Here is a 19,435-nt window from a genome sequence, read left to right on the forward strand (position 1 = left end):
AAGCGTTCCCCTTTCTCCACATCCTTGCCAACACTTGTTTGTTGATTTATTGATGGTAGCCATTCTGGCAGGCATGAGATATCTCCTTGTAGTTTTAACTTGCATTTCTCAGATGATTAGTGACATTGAGCATCTTTTCATATGTCTGTTGGTCATCTGTATGTCCTCTTTGTAGAAATGTCTATTCAGTTCCTTTGCCCATCTTTTAATTTTTGGGGGGGGTGTTCTGTTGTATGAGTTCTTTATAAATTTTAGGTATTAACCCTTTATTGCAGAGGTGTCAAACTCATGTTCATCAGGGACCACATCAGCCTCTCCGTTACCTTCAAACGACTGAATGTAATTTTAGGACTGTATAAATGTAACTACTGCTTAACAAACAGTTACGTGACAGCTTGGCACTGCTGTCGGGTAGAAACAAGGTGCTGGGCCAGATAAAACAAGGTGCTGGGCCGGATAAAACAAGGTGCCGGGCCGGATAAAACAAGGTGGAGGCCAGATTTGGCCTGCGGGTCTTGTGTTTGCCACCTGTGCTTTATTGGTTGTATCATTGGTGAATAGTCTCCTAATTGATGGGTTGTCTTTTTGTTTTGTTGATGGTTTCCTTTGCTGTGCAAAAACTTCTTAGTTTGATGTGGTCCCATTTGTTTATTTTTTCTTCTGTTTCCCTTGCCTGAGATGTCAACAAAAACATTACTAAGAGTAATGTCATACAGTTTACTGCCTATGTATTCTTTTAGGAGTTTTATGGTTTCAGGTCTTACATTGAAGTCTAAACTATTTTGAATTATTCTTTTAAACATTTTTTTAAAGATTTCTTTTATTTTTAGAGAGAGGGGAGAGAGGTATAGAAACATCGATCAGTTGCCTCTCTATGCCCCCAACTGGGACCTGGCCCATAACCCAGTCATATGCCCTACCTGGGAATCAACCCAGAGACCTTTCAGTTCACAGGCCAGCACTCAATCCACTGAGCCATACCAGCCAGGGCATGAATTACTCTTACATGTGGTGTAAGAAGGTGGTCTAGTTGCATTTTTATTGTATGTTTCTGTCCAGTTTTCTCAGCATGATAACCTCCAACTTTGCTCTTTCTCAAGATTGCTTTGGCTATTCAGGGGTCTTTTGTGGTTCCATATAAATTTTTGGATTATTTGTTCTAGTTCTGTGAAAAATTCCATTGGTATTTTGATAGGGTTGCAGTGAATGTGTAGATTGCTTTAGATGGTATGAACATTCTAAGGATGTTAATTCTTCCTCTCCATGAGCACAGTATGTACTTCCATTTATTTGTATCTTCTTCAGTGTATTGTAATTTTCCAAGTACAGGTCTTTTATCTCCTTGGTTAAGTTTATTCTTAGGTAATTTTTTTTGATGCAGTTGTAGATGAGCTTGTTTTCTTAATTTTTCTTTCTGATAGTTTATTATGGTATATAAAAATGCAACTGTTTTCCTAATTTTGTATCCTGCTACTTTACTGAAATCACTTACCAGTTCTAATAGTTTTTTTGGTGGGATCTTTAGGGTTCTTTATATATAGTATGTCATCTGCAAAAAACAATAGTTTGACTTCTTCCTCTTCAATTTGGATGCTTTTTCCCCCCTTGTCTGAGTGTGAATACTATGTTGAGTAAAAGCTGTGACAGTGGACATCATTGTCTTATTCCTGATCTTAAGGAAAAAGCTTTTAGCTTTTCACCATTGAGTATGATGTTAGCTATGATTTGCCGTGTATGCATGATCTTTATTATGTTGAGGTATCTTTCCTCTATTCCCACTTTACTGAGAGTTTTTATTATAAATGAATGCTTTTTGTGCATCTATGGATATGGTTATGATTGTTTTGTCCATTTGTTTATGTGGTGTACCACATTAATTGATTTGCAGATACTGAACCAAACTTGTATCCCAGGAATAAATCCCACTTGATCATGGTGTATGACCTTTTAATATATTGCTGAATTCAGTTTGCTAATATTTTGTTGATGATTTTTGAATCCATGTTTATCAGGGATATTGGCCTATGATTTTCTTTTTTTGTAGTGTCTTTTTCCGATTTGGGAATCAGGATAATGCTGGCCTCATATATTGAGTTTGGGAGACTTCCTCTCTTGAATTTTCGGAGTAGTTTAAAACGATGGGTGTTAATTCTTTGAATGTTTGGTATGATTTACCTGTGAGGCCATCCAGTCCAGGACTTTTGTTTTTTGAGAGTCCTTTGATTACTGATTCGATTTCATTAGTAGTTATTGGTCTGTTCAGATTTTCTGTTTCTTCTTGACTCAGTCTAGGAAGAGTGTATGTCTCTAGGAATTTATCCATTTCTTCCAGATTGTACAATTTGTTGGCATGTTATTGTTTGTAGTATATTCTTTTAATCCTTTGTATTTATGTGGTGTCAGTTGTCACTTCTCTTTTATTTCTGATTTTATTTATTTGGGTCCTCTCTCTTTTTGACTTGAGTCTGGTTAAAAATTTATCAGTTTATCTTTTCAAAGAACAAGCTTTTGGTTTCATTAATCTTTTGTATTTTTTTTTAGACTCTTTCATTTATTTTCACTTTGACCTTTATTATTTCCTTCTTTCTTCTGCCTTTGGACTTTGTGGTTTTTTCCCTACTTCCTTTAGTTGTAAGATTAGATTATGTAATTGAGATTTTTCTTGTTTCTTGAGGTAGGCTTGCATTGCTATGAATGTCCTTCTTAGGACCGCCTTCACAGTTGTGATGCTGTCCGGATATTGTTCATTTCCATTTGTCACGAGGTATCTTTCGATTTCTTCCTTGATTTCATCGTTAACCCATTTATTGTTTAGTAGCATGTTATTTCGACTCTTGTGTTTTTCAGTTATCTTTTTGTAATTGATTTCTAGTTTTCATATGATTGTGGTTGAAGAAGATACTTAATATTATTTCAAACTTCTTAAATTTATGGAGACTTTTTTTGTAGCATAACATGTGGTCTGTCCTGGAAAATGTTCTGTGTGTGCTTGAAAAGAACGTATATTCTGTGAAATGCTCTAAAAATATAAATTAAATTCATCTGGTCTAATAAGTTATTTAAGGTCACTGTTTTCCTTCTTGGTTTTCTGTCTGGACTATCTATCCATTGGTGTCAGTGGGGTGTTAAAGTTCCCCCAAATTACTGTATTACTGTCAATCTGACCCTTTATGTCCATCAACATTTGCTTTATGAATTTAGGTGCCCCTACCTTCAGTGCATAAATATTTACAAGGGTGATATCCTCTTGTTGGGTTGCTCCCTTTATCATTATGTACTGTCCTTCTTTGTCTTTGGTTATAGCCTTGTTTTAAAGTTATTTTATCTGACATAAGTATTGTTACTCCAGGTTTTCTTTTTGTTTGCATTTGTACGAAATATCTTTCCCATCCCTTTATGTTTATTTAGCCTGTGTGTGCCTTTCGATCTGAAATGGGTCTCTTTTAGATGCCGTATGTATGGGTCTTGTTTTCTGATCCATTCAGCCACCCTCTGGTTGGAGCATTTAATCCATTTACATTTAGACTAATTGTTAATAGGTATATAGTTATTGTCATTTTTTCATTCATACTTATGTTTTTTCTTATTCTTGAAGAAGTCCTTTTAACATTTCTTGGAATGCTGGTTTGGTAGTGATGAATTCCTTTAGCTTTTCCTTGTCTGGGAAGCTCTTTATCTCTCCTTCAATTTTAAATGATAATCTTGCTGAGTAATCTTGATTGTAGGCCCTTGCTTTTCATCACTTTGAATATTTCATGCCAACCCCTTCTGGCCTATAAAGTTTTTGTTGAGAAATCTGCTGACAGTCTTATGGTAGCTTCCTTGTAGGTAACTAACTGCTTTCCTCTTGCTGCTTCTCTTGCTGCTTTTAAGGGTTTCTCTTTGTTTTCAACCTTTGGCATTTTAATTATGATGTGTCTTGGTGTGGGCTTCTTTGGGTTCATCTTGGTGGGAGCTTTCTGTGCTTCCTGAAGTTGTATGTCTATTTCCTTCACTTGGTTGAAGTTTTCTGTCATTATCTTATCAAATAGGTTTTCAGTCCATGCTCTCTCTCTCCTCCTTGGTACCCCTGTGACGTGAATGTTGGTATGCCTGATGTTGTCCCAGAAGCCCCTTAAACTTTCCTCATTTAAAAAATTCTTTTTTTCTTTTTGCTGCTTTGATTGGGTATTTTCCACTGCTTTGTCTTCAAAGTCAATGATATGATCCCCTGCTTCATCTAATCTGTTGTGTCCTTCTAGGATAGTCTTGATTTCAGCTACTGAATTCTTCATTTCTGACTTTTTTATGGTGTCTGTGTCCTTTTTTATGTTTACTCCCTCTTTGTTGAAGTTCTCACCGAGTTGATCTATTCTTCCCGTAAGTTCAGTGAACAGTCTTACAACCAGTGTTTTGAAATCTGTACTGGTAAATTGCTTGCTTCCATTTGATTAGTTCTTTTTCTATAGTTTTCTCCTGTATTTTCATTTGGGACGTTTCTTTGTCTCCTCATTTTTGGCTGCCTCTCTGTATTTGTTTCTGTGTGTTTAGTGGATCTGCTATGTCTCCCAGACTTGGCAGGGTGGCCTTCTGTAGTAGGTGTCCTGTGGAGCACAGTGACATAGTCTCCCTGGTCACCTGAGCCTAGTGCTCCAGGAGTGTCCCTTGTGTGGATTGTGTGTGCCTTTCTGTTGTAGTTGGGCCTTGGTTGCTGTGTGTTTGCCAGTGGATGGGGCTGATCCTTGGCTGACTGGATGTGAGGACTGGCCACAACCACAGTGAGATTCGCCCCAGCAGGGCTCTGGTACCTGCCAAGGCCACCCTTTATGTGTGCCATTTGTGGAGCTAATTGAGTAGTGCTCTGTTGTAGTCTTAAGCTGGCCACCAGGTGCATGTTGGTTCTGGGGCCTCTTGGGAAGAGATTTGGTGCAGGTGGAGGCCACCTGCTGCCTATGCCCAGCCCAGAGACACTTGATAGGAGATATGAAGTCATCTGAGGTTGACAACTACATGTGTTGGGCCCAGCGGTCTGTGGAAGAGGCCAAGGTGTAAGCCATGGTCAGCTCCCACCCACACCAGGCCTGAGGTCACTCAGCAAAGGCACAGGGCATACCAAGGCTAGCCACCACCTGCCTGGGGCCTGCAGATCTTAGGGAGTTTTTAAGGAAGCTCTCAGTGGGGGCTGAGGTTGCCTGTGAGGCGCAGCCAATGCAGTGTGTGAGTTGGGTGGAATGGGGTTTCAGGAAGTCATCAGGGTGGAGCTAGCAGTGTTCCCCAGGTTAATGCAGATTTGATTTGGCACCTACCTGCCCCTGCAGGTTGTGTAATGAGAGGGGTCAACACAGGTAGTGGTGGCCCTCACCCCAAAGCCACACAGTTCAGTTTCTTTCCATATGACTCTGGTACCTTTTGAGCTGCTGGCCTTTAACGGAAGCTCAGGGTGAGTGCCTGGGAGTAGCTGAGTCTGTGCATGGGCCCTTTAAGAAGACTCCTGTGTTTCCAGCAGCCTTCTGTCTGACCTGGAAGGAATCCCCACAGAGCTGGGTGTGGTGGGGTCTCGGAGTCACCAGGGTTGGGTAAGTGATGTTTACCTGGTGAATGCAGATTCAGACTTGGCACTTGCCTGCCACTGTAGGTTGTATGAGGGGAGGACTCAGAGGCAGCCCTCACCTTGAAGTCACACAAGTCATTCTCTCCCTGTCTGTCTCTGGTGCCTTTTGAGCCCCTTTGAGTGCCCACGAATGAATGAGTCTGTGCGTGGGACCCTTTACAAGGATGCCCTCCTTGTCACCATACCGGAACAGAGCCTCTGCTGGTCTTCACAGCCAGCTGTTTCGGGGACAACTCTTCCAGCCAGTAGATTCCTGGGTGAGGGAGTCAGTGTGGGGGGCTGGGACCCCTCACTCCTAAGTGGGGCTTCTGCTGCCGGGATATCCCTCCTGATTTTCAATTGCCACGTGTGGGTGCAGGACGGCCTGTTTCGCATCTCTGCCTCCCCTACAGGCCTTGATGTGGCCTCTTCTTTACATCAGTTATTGGAGCTCTATTCAGCTAGTCTTCAGGTAGACTGCTCTATACTTCGGTTGTGACTTTAGTGTGCTCACGGGAGGAGGCGAGCTCAGTGCTCACCTACTCCGGCATTTTGACCAGAACCCATTCGTGTGACCTTCTTTTGCTGTTCTATTACTGATTGTTCTAGCGATTGCATTTACATCCTTAACTTATTTAAATTCACTAAAAATTATTAGTTATACTTCTCCCACTTCCCATGACATGCAAGGACCTTAGAACACTTTAAATTTACTCTCTCTTTCTGCCTTTGGTCCTGTATTTGTCTTACTTTAAAATTCTGTGTGTGTATGTATTAGTGTTTTTAAACAGTCTATCTTTATTTAGGTTTATCTACATTTTATTATTTTTTTCTACATTCCTTTCTGCATGCCCGTCCTCCCATATGAGATTGTCTGTCTTGAAGAACTCAGTGTTTCCTTTAGTGAGAGCTGACCATTGATGGGTTTCCTTAGTTTATGTTTGAAAAGGTTTTTATTTTACTTTTATTTTGAGAGCTCTTTTTGCAGAACATAGAGTTGTAAGTTAACAAGGGGTAGTAACTGGTCCTTTGATGGTGACGTTCCCATTTTCTGGCTTCTATCCCTTCCCTGTCTCCTCACATTTTCTTTGAAGGTGCTGTGCTTTTGTGCCATTTGATTCTCTTTTATAGTTTTCGGGGAACCATGTAAAGTCTGGACATTGCCTTATTGTCTAACCATGCTTTTCTTTCTTTGTCTGCCCTATTCTGATTTTTCTTCACTCCTCTTTATTTATCCTTTTTGCCAAATCAGATTATTATTTTTAAATTTTCATGTATTAATGATCCTTCTTTTGATCCTTTTTTCCCGTTTTCATAACATATATGTTATATATAAACATATATATATTTTGTGTGTGTGTTGTGTGTGCTTACTTGTTTCTTTCTTAAAATTTGCTGTTTGTTTTTCTTGATACTCTTTCACTTCCAGAAATTTATATTTAATTTTTATAGGTACATCTATTGATTGTATACTGAGAATTTTGCAGCTATCTAATAAAAGATTATCTTTAGTCTCTCTATAAATTACCGGGAGCCTAAGTTTCCAGTTCCAAATGAATTTGAAGGCTGATTTTATTCCAAGGGAGCCTTGGGGCTGTGTAGAAAAGGTTTTCTGTTAGCGGCATGGCCTTGTGCTTGTTTTCTGCTTCCAGTTCCCGGTGTTTCTGTCACTAGCTCAGATTTCATACATCAGACTCCCAGCAGACTCTTTTCATATTTCTGTCCCATTGGAACTTCTAACTGCAGAATGAAGAACCAAGCTCATTATCTCAGCAACTCTGTCAGTCTTACCCTGTGCTCACAATTTATTTTCCTGTCAGTGGTACCTCCACTCTCCCAGTCAGCAATATTGGTGTCACTTTTATTCATGCATCGCGTTGCTTGCCTCTATACCCCGAAGTTTTACCAGATGCTTTTTAAGACACCCTTTAACATTTCTCAGATTTCAGCTCACTCTCCGCTTCTGTCAGTTCCCTTCTGGCCTCTACGTGTGAATCCATCTCACCTCTTGAGTAGTTAGACTGCGTTGTTTGGAATGATGTAAGAAAAGAATTGTTAAGAACTTACATCCAAAAATATTTTTTAAGTCATTGGTATAACTAGGTGTTAGAAATATAATTATTATGCAAAATACTTCCAAGTCATTAACTCTTTGATATAAATGCTCTCGATAGGCAATGAATACCAGGGAAAGTGGCAAAGCTTCATCCAGTCTAGGTCTTCAGGATTTTGATTTGCTCCGGGTAATAGGAAGAGGAAGTTATGCCAAAGTACTGTTGGTACGATTAAAAAAAACAGATCGTATTTATGCAATGAAAGTTGTGAAGAAAGAGCTTGTCAATGATGACGAGGTGAGCACACTGTTTTATTAGTTCTAAACTGTTAAATTGGTGTAAGTGTACCATTTCAGAGAAAACCTCATCATTTGTGACATTAGTTCAGTCTGCTTTCCTACATAATGATTCAAATGGATTACATAAGATGTATTTAAAGAAATCTGATAATTATTAGGTTTTTTAAAAATAAAAATCAAACCGTATTATGATAAAAGGAAAGTACTTGATTGAGCTTTGTAGAAGTTTTATAGGCCATTTCAAAATATAGAATATTTACTGGTGGTATTTTTGTATATAAATTGTTATTGCATGATTATTCATTCTTTTGATATTTAGCCTAGTTCATTAATAATTGCATTTGTGATCATTGAATTGCTAAGAACGAATAAATATATCATAGTTTTGGTGATATTTGAGTTTGATAAAGATTTCTTTTCATATTTTAAAATAGGATATTGATTGGGTACAGACAGAGAAGCATGTTTTTGAGCAGGCATCCAATCATCCTTTTCTTGTTGGGCTGCATTCTTGCTTTCAGACAGAAAGCAGGTAAGAATGGAAGATAATGGAGTGATTACTGACTTAACAGGCTTTGGTATATTACACAATAAGAACGCTTCTTACATTGATTCTGAAGTGGAAGTCAGAGAAACAGACAGACTCAACAGTATTCTATGATTTCCTGCTACTCATGTTCCATTCAAGTGATATCTATTTGGATTAGCATGAAGAAATTACCTGCTTAAAAAAAGAGCCAGGTACTGCCCTAGCTGGTGTGGCTAAGTGGATTGAGCACCAGCCTGCAAATCGAAGCGTTGCCAGTTCAATTCCCAGTCAGGCCATATGCCTGGGTTGCAGGTCAGGTCCCCAGTAGGGGGTGCTCGAGAGCAACAACACATTGATGTTTCTCTCTTTCTCCCTCCCTTCCCATCTCTCTAAAAATAAATAAATTAAATATATTTTTTAAAAATAGCCAGTTACTAGTATGGCAGTGAAGATCCACTTTTAAGTATCTCTAAGATTTTAGTTTTAGAACTTAAAAGTTTCCTAGTGTGTAACTAGAGGGAGAAATCATAACTTCTTTACTGTAAGGGGCAGTTGAAGTGATTTATCTCGCAAATGCTAAAATTGGGTTGGGAGGGAGAGGCTCTGGATTGTGAGTGGTGCTATAGAAGTAGCAGGTTATAGAATTATTACCAGGCTGGTTTACTTTGTTGTATCTTCTGTGATTAAATAGCTTTCTACTCCATCTACCGCTTGTTTCCACCAAACTCCTGGGATATTTGTTAATGGGAAATCAGAGAATGCTCTGTGTTGTGGCTGGTCTCTGTAGTGTTTAAAATGCAGAGTTATGCTGCCTTATTTTGGATTTTGGTTTCATGTGTTCTCTCCTACGGTTTAGATTGTTCTTTGTCATAGAGTATGTAAACGGAGGAGACCTAATGTTTCACATGCAGCGACAAAGAAAACTGCCTGAAGAGCATGCCAGGTAAGTGTTTGGATTATTCTTTGTTTGTGTTGGATTTTGGGGGGAAGCTGTGGGACTATTTATGTGCCAGTGGTTGAAAGCAGTAGATAAATTATTTAATACTAGTTATTATTTTACTAGGATTAATTAATACTAGTTAATTCTTTGTAAGTCATGTAGAGGCTAAGCTAAGCTAAAAGTTAGTTTACATTATAATATGTAACATAATATATAACATTATATATTACATATGTAATAATATGATTATAAGCAATTAAAAGATATAAACAGTATTAAAGGAAAAACCTTTGGTCAACTAAACCCAATTTTTTAAAATTTATATGTATTTTTTATAAAGTCCAATTTATTAATATTTTCTTTTGTGATTTTTGCGTTTCTTTTTTTAATTTTTAAATTATTTTATTGTTGTTCAATTACAGTTGTCTGCATTTTCTCCCCACCTACCCCACCCCAGCCAAACCCACCTCCCTCCCCTGCTTCCAACCTCCCCTTTGGTTTTGTCCATGTGTCCTTTATAGTAGTTCCCCAAAACCCTTCTCCCCACTATCCCTTCACCCCTCCCCTCTGGCTATTGTTAGATTGTTCTTAACTTCAGTGTCTCTGGTTATATTTTGTTGCTTTTTTCTTCTGTTGTTTATGTTCCAGTTAGAGGTGAGATCATATGGTATTTGTCCCTTACTGCCTGGCTTATTGAACTTAGCATAATGCTCTCCAGTTCCATCCATGCTGTTGCAAAGGGTATAAGCTCTTTCTTTCTCTCTGCTGGGTAGAATTCCATTGTGTAAATGTACCATAGTTTTTTGATCCACTCATTTCCTGATGGGTACTTAGGTTGCTTCCAGTACTTGGCTATTGTAAATTGTGCTGCTGTGAACATTGGGGTGCATAGGTTCTTTTGGATTGGTGTTTTGGGGTTCTTAGGGTATAATCCCAGCAGCAGAGTTGCTGGGTCAAAAGGCAATTCCATTTTTAGTTTTCTGAGGAAATTCCATACCGTTTTCCACAGTGGCCTCACCAGTTTGCATTCCCACCAATAATGTACTAGGGTTCCCTTTTCTCTGCATCCTCTCCAACACTTGTTTGTTGATTTGTTTATGTTGGCCACTCTGACCAGTGTGAGATGGTACCTCGTGGTTTTAATTTGCATCTCTCTGATGGCTAGTGATGTTGAGCATCTTTTCATATGTCTCTGGGCCCTCTGTGTGTCTTCCTTGGAGAAGTGTCTGTTCAAGTCCTTTGCCCATTTTTTAATTGGTAAACCCAGTTATTTTTAAATATTTTGTCTGTTCACTATCAGCCTCTGAAATAATTGATGAATTTACAAATACTTATTTATCTTAATCAGGTTTGCAGTGATCTCTGTTTTTCATTAGAAGATTATTATTTATATACACTTGAGATTAATAAAACAATTCCTCTTAAGCCATTATGTATTTGACTATTCTTCTTGTAATTATAATTTCTGAATTGGTCTGCTGTTGGCTTTTTCCCTCTGATCCCACACATGTTGATTAACAGGAGCAAAGAGCATTAAATATTACTTACTTAGTGCCCTTTCTTTGATATTATTATATAAAATTGTAAATTGTTTATGTGTTGGAAGAGTTACTAGGGGAAGGACTGTTGTCTTGGTAGTAAGTTTAGTTCATCAGTGCCATGTTTTGTTTTTTCACTCATAATTAGCAGTAATTATCACTCTGGTGTGTTTCACAAGACTAATGAGAAAATGAAGCTTATGCGTTTGTACATGTCTGTAACAAAGGTTGGAGATTTTATTTTTTTAAATATTTAGTGAAAATCTTGCTAGTTCGTTGATTTTTTTTTTTTCACAAAGAGACACTATCTTTCAATTTCGTGAAAAGGTATAAATTATATCAACCTAACGTCAGGGCCAAACTGCTTTTTTTTTTTTTAAGTTTACTGTATGTGTTTTGTTTATTTAGCTTTATCAAATGGTCACCTTTCCCAGCAAAGCCACAAATATTTTATTTTGTGAATATAGCCAGTATTTGTTCAGTGGGATGTGAGGAAAAGTAGTCCAGTTTCAGTGTATTAAAGTTCCAATTTTGATTTTTTGCCATCTTTGCTTTTCTAAGAACTGACATACAGAATAAGACCTCAAGCTCCTAGTTCATAGAATTAAGTAGCTAGAAGGTGTATATTTCATACCTCCAAAGAAGACTGTGATAACATTGATCAAAGCAGCCATAAACCAGCTTGGGTGTTTCATTTTCATTATTCAGGTCAAAAGTTCTGGTTATTTCCAGTTATTTGGTGGCAGTTTTAAAACTTTAAAAAATATATTAAATGTTATGGTTATAGAATAATTTCTTGCAATTCCTTTTCTAGGAATTATGATATGGATTTTATCATTTGAGTAGTGAACTTTCAGTCTTCTTTCTGTTATAGACCAATCAGTGGGTCTTGGTGTTTGGGGTAGTCTTGGTCCCTAGAGAAGTGATGCCAGCTATGGAAACTCTGTAGATAGAAGGCGTATGTGTATACAGGTGCATGCTCCTTTACTCCCAGGTGTAGGCATGTGAGCTGCCTGGAGTCCATCCAAATTTAAAACCCCTGATTAAGACTTTCAAATCAGTAACTTCCTGAAAAGTCTGAGTTTAATTTATACTGGGCCTTTTATCATTGTGTTTGGGGCTCAGAGATGTTACAGTGGTACTTCAGTTTGTGTTTGGTATTGTTCCTAAACACACTGGGAGGAAAAAAATCTTTTGACATGATTTGGATATTTTAATTTGCCGATGGGAATAGGATTTACATACCTTCCTCTAGAAACCACAATTTAAAAACTTGAATCAAATGAGGTATTTTCATTTTATTTTAGGTTTTACTCTGCAGAAATCAGTCTAGCATTAAATTATCTTCATGAACGAGGGATTATTTATAGAGATTTGAAATTGGACAATGTATTGCTGGACTCAGAAGGACACATTAAACTCACTGACTACGGCATGTGTAAGGTGAGGGAAAGTTCTTGTTATTCAAAAGGCCTCAGCTACTCATAAACTTGTTTTGGTAAAGTAACTTCACATTTAAAGATGGGGAGATGATTGTTACTTTGTTTAGGATACTTTTTGAAATTGTAGCACAAAAGCAAATATACAGAGTGGGGCAAAAGTAGGTTTACAGTTGTTCATATGGAACGTAATACAATAATTAATAAATATTAATGCAAGAATAAACTCTGTGTTTCACATACTCACAACTGTATACCTACTTTTGCCCACCCTGTACTTATTTTCTAACCATTTATGAAATTCTGTGTTTTCTGTGTTATATGTGCTATAATTTCTCTAAGTTAATTTCTTTAAGAGTTAATTTCTCTTTCTTGGAACTAATGATACTGTTAAAACTTTGAAAATAAAAATTATCTTCAGTCCATCAACTTAAACACAATTACTTGCATATCACCTTCCAGTTTTTGCCATTTAATTGTAACTCTTAATGATACATTTAAGATTTTCCTAGGAAATCTCACTTTTTTTAATACTTAAAATGTAAATATCTGACGTAAAGTACAATAGAACAAAATAAGAATTTTAGTTATTCCCAGGACATGCCCGTTATTTCTTGGTGTTTTATTCTTTTTGCAACAGTGTCTTGTTTAAGGGTCCAGTCTTTTTCCACAAAAGGTATAGGGAGCTACTGTCCTTGTTACAGTGGCCAGGACAGAATCATTACATAGCAACAAGTCAGCAAGGATGTAAATGTGTGAACTGCATTCCCACAATCACCTGAGGGACGTGCCTCCAGAGCCTGGAAGTTATTTAAATGCTGAATAAGTAAGATGGTTTAATAGGACTGTAGATTTAACCTTATCTGTTCAGCAACACTGGAAAACAAAATCTTTACTTAAAGGATTTTTGCTTTTATGTACAAAACTCAGATGTTTGCCTTTTTTATATTAAATTTTTATTTCCTTTAATGTTCTATTATGCAAATTTTTTATTGTAAACAAATAGAAATTCAGTAGGTGAACCCCTGTGTAGCCATCATTCAGATTTGTGATACCTTTTGATCTCTATTATTTCTTTCAAAGTGTTTTTTCCTCGTTTCAAAAGAAAAATGATGATAATAAAGAAGTCATAATTTATCAAGGGAAAATAAAGCTGAACAAAAAGTATGAAGAATGTTAAACTTGTTACAAAGTGTACAGATTAAAACAATAATGAGCGGTGTTTCTGGCATCCTAGATATGGGTTTTTTTAATTATAATACAAGAAAGAGTTTAATGAAATGGGTATTCTCCTATAACATTGGCTAGTGTATATATTGTTAAAACCTTTTGTAAAGCAGTTTGGTGGGGATGTGTCAGTAATCTGGAAAATGGTTATATTCTTTGCTCCAGTAATACTGCTTCTGGGATATTTTGAGTACATATTTCTGTCTGTGAGGGTAGGTTTAAAACCAAAATTTTTTGTTGTATTTTATGATAAATAGTACAGATAATCTAAATGGCCACTGGTAAGAAAAATGATTGAGAAAATTATGGAATGACTACAAAACATAGCATGTGAAGTCATATAAAAAGATGTTTACAAAAATTCCTAACAGTGTTAAATGCTTATAACATTAAGTTTTAAAGCATAGAATTATCTAATTCTGGATGTGTTATTATGCATTCTATTATGTATTATTCTATTATACAATATTACATATTCTGTTTACTTTTACATATTTTTAAGTTATTGTTATGGGTATGCATTACTTAAACAGTGAAATTCACAAAAATTATTAAGGCTTTGTCTCTGTCTTTACCTCTTTCTTTTCTGTCTTTTTGATTTTTACCTAAAGAAATTTGGGAATCCTGTTTTGCCTGTAATATTTTATTAGAGAAAAATTACTTAATCTTTTGTTACTCTTAATGAAAAATCATATTGGTTTATTATACATTCTCATTCTTTCCAGAGAGTCTCAACCAAGTAAGAGTTCTTATTCAATAGGGCTATCAATTGCTTCTCCTGCCTACCTCTCCTTGTGCCTTTTCTCCTTTTTCAGGAGCTACTTAGTTTTATGAGTAGGAAAAGACACCAGGATTGGAAGTTCTGTTCAAAGACTTTTTTACTAACACTACTTTGTCTTTCTCTCACTAACACATTTACACCCTTGTGATGTTAAAGCTTATGGGAGATGAATCTCCGGGAAATAGGAATGTTCTTCTCTTACGACTTAGAGACAGTATTTAAACTTACCTGAAGTTTGGCCTCTGGCAAATATTGGGTGAATTTCTTTTACTTGTATGTTTTTCCTTGGGAAATATAAAACACTAAAAAACTTTTACATCGTTTCTTCAGAAACATGTCCTTTAAGTTTAATTAATTTAATTGATTTCTCCACTTTCTCACTAGATGCTTTTATGTAAAGAGTGTTTAGGATAGTGAAAACAAAGGCATATATGAAAACTTGAATGAATATCTTCAGCTTATGTTTGAAATATTGTATAAACACTGATTTTTATGGACTTAAAAACTCTGACCATTTTATGAATTACTGTGCCTTTATTTTTTTTTATCAGCAGGGGAATTTTAATAACATCTTTCTTACACTATAGGTAATTTAGCTGATGGACCTACGTTTAGGTAGTCAGTCAACAAGTGAATGATTCAGCGTAGCTCTGATACCAGTTAACAGACTACATCCTTGCTCTGACTTTTGCCCTGAAAATGTATGTCATTTATTATTAGACTGTTTGTCAAGCCGTTGCCAATAGTGCAGAACAACCTAAGTTACAGTCGTATTTCCTCGTGTATAAAATAGCTTGTATATTCCTATGAGGAATCACAAAGTAATCCTAGGAGTCACAGCATATTACTAAATATTTGTTCCAGATGTTTGTAGAATTGTTATATATAGTAGACTAAAATTTAAAGAAAAATTCACATACCATGCCCAGAATACCTCTGGAGGGACACAGCAGGAACTTCAGTTGGTTAGAGCACTGTCTCGGTACGCCAAGGTTGTGGGTTAGGGCTTCAGTGTAAGAATTTTGGGGACACACAAACATTCAGTCCCTAGCAGGGATTGTGAAACTGTCCTAATAATTTGGTCTCTTTTTACTCTGTATTTTGAGACTGTGTTGTTAGGAACATACATACTTTGTTATAACTTCTTGGTGATTGTTCCATTTGTTATTGTGTACTTTCTCTTTTTGTACATATTAGTATGTTTTCTCTTAATTTTCTCCATCCTATAGTTATTAAAATACAAAATCAAAAAACTTATGCCTTAGGAGCAACAACTAGAAGGGAAACATCATAATGCCAGCAGTGGTTGTATGAAGCAGTGGGACTTAAAGTGCGTCTTTTCTACATAAAATATGATTCCTTTTACTCTAATATAATTTAAAATTTTCTATTAAATTTTACTTGAATATAAATTATTCTAAATGCAATTTTTATCTTAATTGAACTGACTCTTTATCAACATCTAGTGAGGACAGGTTTTCTTTAAGCTGTTTAAATCCATGATTTTAATAATAAAGGCAACTGTGCTAGTGATATTTAAGCTTAATGTATTACCTACAGATGCTGAGCTTATATAGATGAGATAAAAGAGGTGAATGTAAAGCAGAATTTGGGGTCTTATTGTTTCTTTTTTTCTTTTTTTTTAATAAAAGGAAGGATTACGGCCAGGAGATACAACCAGTACTTTCTGTGGTACTCCCAATTACATTGCTCCTGAAATTTTAAGAGGAGAAGATTATGGTAATGAATTAATAGGTGGTATTCTAGCTATGTGCTAAACGGGCGGTTAAATGTGATGCAAATTGTATTATAGTGCACTATAGTATTTCAGTGCTGATTTATTAATAATATAAACTTCCTTGATCCTCATAAAACCTACATTAAATCGCAGATTGTGAAATTGGAGACAGTGGGACTGTGGCAGTGTTTGGGGGTACAGATCTGAATGATATTTTGTTAGTGACAAGCACTAAAAGGTACGAGGCACTATTCTAAGCAATTTACATGTATTATCTAAGTTAATCCTCTCAACCATACAAGGTAAGCACTATTCCCATTTTCCGGTGGAAAAACTGATATATAGAAAGTTTACACAACTTCCCCAGCCTCATACCAGGAGAAAGTGGCAGAGTAGGGACTTCAACTTTATCCATGTGACTCCAGAGTCATGAACCTCTAGAAGATGGTTCAGGTTTCCTGGGGTATTTCCCCGGGAATCTGAAAGATGGTGGCAAGAGTGCCTGCTTATCAGGAACCAGAGGACATGCTTATCTCAGGAAACATTTGGCTGCTTTGGTTCTGGACTTCTGGTTTCAGCACGTGTGAAGGAGGATGGGTACTTCTGGCAGGGGCTCATCCTCTGATTCCAAAGTCCTTCAAGGATCTTTAATTAGCTAGCAGAAAATCAAGTTTCAGACCCTGGAAGGTTATTCTCAAGTGCAATTTAATTATATCCTCAAAACAAAATATTAGATACAGGCTGTGAATCTGAAATTACAGATTTATTTGGGAAAAGAAACGTAATGTTTCAATTTTCACGTTTTATTTTTAAAGTTATCTTTTAGGTACCCCCCCCTTGTTAATAAGTGAAATATGCTTGTAATCCTCTATGCCTATCATGATAGTTATGATGCAGTTAGAGTTTACTTTCTCATTATGTTTATTTTTCATTATGTAAAAATGAATCTCAAATTACTGACTTCAAAGAATACAGATTGGGTAAATTACTGCTTTAAAAAATTTTTTTTAAAGGTTTCAGTGTTGACTGGTGGGCTCTTGGAGTCCTGATGTTTGAGATGATGGCAGGAAGGTCTCCATTTGATATTGTTGGGAGCTCCGATAACCCTGATCAGAACACGGAGGATTATCTCTTCCAAGGTAACCTGCAGTATCTTGCAGAGATTCTCTGTTAATAACATACTCGCAGGGAAGTCTAACCTTTTGGCATCTCTGCGCCACACTGGAAAAAGAAGAGTTGTCTTGGGCCACTTATTAAATACACAAAGACTAATGAAAACTGATGAGCAAAACAAAAGTTTTAAGTAAATTTACGATCCTGTGTTGGGCCACATTCATAGCCATCCTGGGCCGCGGGTTGACATCCCTGCTAGAGCATGAATGAGGATGGCTGAAATTATTACTTTGAGTAAGAAAGCAGAAAGTAATCTGGGTAGTATACTCCTCAATGGATGAGGCTTTGATTTTTTAACACACATCCTTCTCTAGTCTTCAGTCCCATTGGCCAGTTGCCCTGTCAGACTCAAAAACGTAGTTCCTCCAGATTGCATGTTGCAAACAGGGATTGGAGGAGGGAATCCTGTGGCCAGGAGGACAGCCTTTTCAGGAACCCAAGGCTGAGTACATAAGTTCAAGAACAATATGGGAAAAATTAGGAGTACCAAGCAGATACAAGGTATTAAAAGGTGAAGAAGAAAAGTAAAGCCCTGTAATTGGGAATACAAAGAATTGAACAGAACAGAAACAAGCAGATAAGCATAGGGACCCCTCAGCACAGTCCAAAGAAGTGTGAAGACTTCCATAAAATTCTGTATTTAATAATTAAAGGCCATCACAGGATATGAATAAATATTTCAAGTAATAGGAAATCCAAATGGCCACAGACTATGAGGAAAGATGTTCAACCTCACTAGTGATTAGGGGTGTGCTTGTTAAAACATTAATGAACTGCTCTCTCATACCCAATGCATTTGGCAAAAATTTTAAAGTGTTATAATACCAGTGCTGGTAAGGATGCGGAGCAGCTGGAAGTCACATAGACTGCTGGCAGGAGTGAAAGTGGACACATCTTTGAAAAATAATTTGGCAGTGTGCATCAAATCCAAAATACTAATATGTGCCACACGTTTTCTAGATATTAACTTATTTAAACCTTTAACAATCCTGTGAGGCACGTATTATTTTTATTCCAGTTTTACAGATGAGGGAACTAAGGGATAATAAGGTAGTCAAAGAATAAAACACACATGTAAATGATTAAAAACAGTGTTAAATTAGAGGCTATTTCTGAGGACGAATGACAGAAATGGAACTGGGAGATGTACATGAGACACTTAAATACTGTATGTGATATCTTTTTTCCTGCTAAAATGCCTTAAATATCTCATAATGAAGCCATATAAAAGTTAAATATAATGCCATTATTTTATCTTTCTAGTTATTCTGGAAAAACAAATTCGCATACCACGTTCTCTGTCTGTAAAAGCAGCAAGTGTCCTGAAGAATTTTCTCAACAAGGTATAAGTTGTGTATAAAAATCTTTAGTGGTTTATTTCTAGATAAATGAAACTGGTAAGTAGAGTTTCAAGCAATGTAAAATTCCAAAATATTAGAGGATATAATTTTTTCAGTTAGATCTGGAATTTGTCTTTTCACCAAAGATTAATTTGACAAAATTAGATACTGACATGAGTTGTCCTTTCCATTTTGCCAATATAATTTATCGCCAGCTGGATATTACATATAGTTTTTTAATGTAAATGATATAGATCATGTACTCAATTAGGGGGAAAGTGCATCTTTGGGGAGAGACTCTATGCTTTCTGCTCCTATTTTCAATTTTCTTTGGGTTAGTATTCATAGAATCTCTTTTCTTATCGAGCACTTGGGACAGTAGTGTTCTCTGCAAAGCCTCATGTTAAAAACTCTGTGATTAAATAAAATTCAGAAGAAATGAATTTTCGTGCCTCTTGACAACTCTGAGTGCATTCAGTTGTTTGTTGCAGATAGTAGGCTACAGAGTTTTAAGATCTGTCTAAAGTAATGGTTCTAAGCTGTTGTTACTCACAATATTTATAACACCAAATATGTAGGGTTTTTTCCACAGCACCAACTAATTCTCCAGCTCTCAAGACACCAACTGGGTATTCTACACTTCAATTCATTTCAGACACTGACTACCTGGAGTTAGCATCATACTCCACAGGTTTAAGGACTCAATTCCACAAGATGATCTTTACTTCAGCCCTGGCTGGGTAGCTCGTTTGGTTGAGAAGTCATCCTGTACATCTAAAGGTTGCAGGGTCCGTCCCTGGTCAGAGCA

The 19,435-nt window shown here is 36.7% G+C and overlaps 1 protein-coding gene across 1 annotated transcript in view; it reads left to right on the forward strand.

Moving 5' to 3' along the window:
* PRKCI (protein kinase C iota) overlaps positions 1 to 19,435 on the forward strand; it is a 64,814-nt gene that overhangs the window by 36,772 nt on the left and 8,607 nt on the right. The window contains exons 9-15 of the mRNA XM_053918073.2: positions 7,744 to 7,920; positions 8,357 to 8,454; positions 9,308 to 9,394; positions 12,237 to 12,372; positions 16,029 to 16,116; positions 17,128 to 17,253; positions 18,551 to 18,630. Coding sequence (XP_053774048.1) covers positions 7,744 to 7,920; positions 8,357 to 8,454; positions 9,308 to 9,394; positions 12,237 to 12,372; positions 16,029 to 16,116; positions 17,128 to 17,253; positions 18,551 to 18,630 — 792 coding nt within the window. The remainder of the gene's footprint in view (positions 1 to 7,743; positions 7,921 to 8,356; positions 8,455 to 9,307; positions 9,395 to 12,236; positions 12,373 to 16,028; positions 16,117 to 17,127; positions 17,254 to 18,550; positions 18,631 to 19,435) is intronic.

This window comes from Desmodus rotundus, chromosome 2 (assembly GCF_022682495.2).
Source record: "Desmodus rotundus isolate HL8 chromosome 2, HLdesRot8A.1, whole genome shotgun sequence".
Lineage (NCBI taxonomy): Eukaryota > Metazoa > Chordata > Mammalia > Chiroptera > Phyllostomidae > Desmodus > Desmodus rotundus.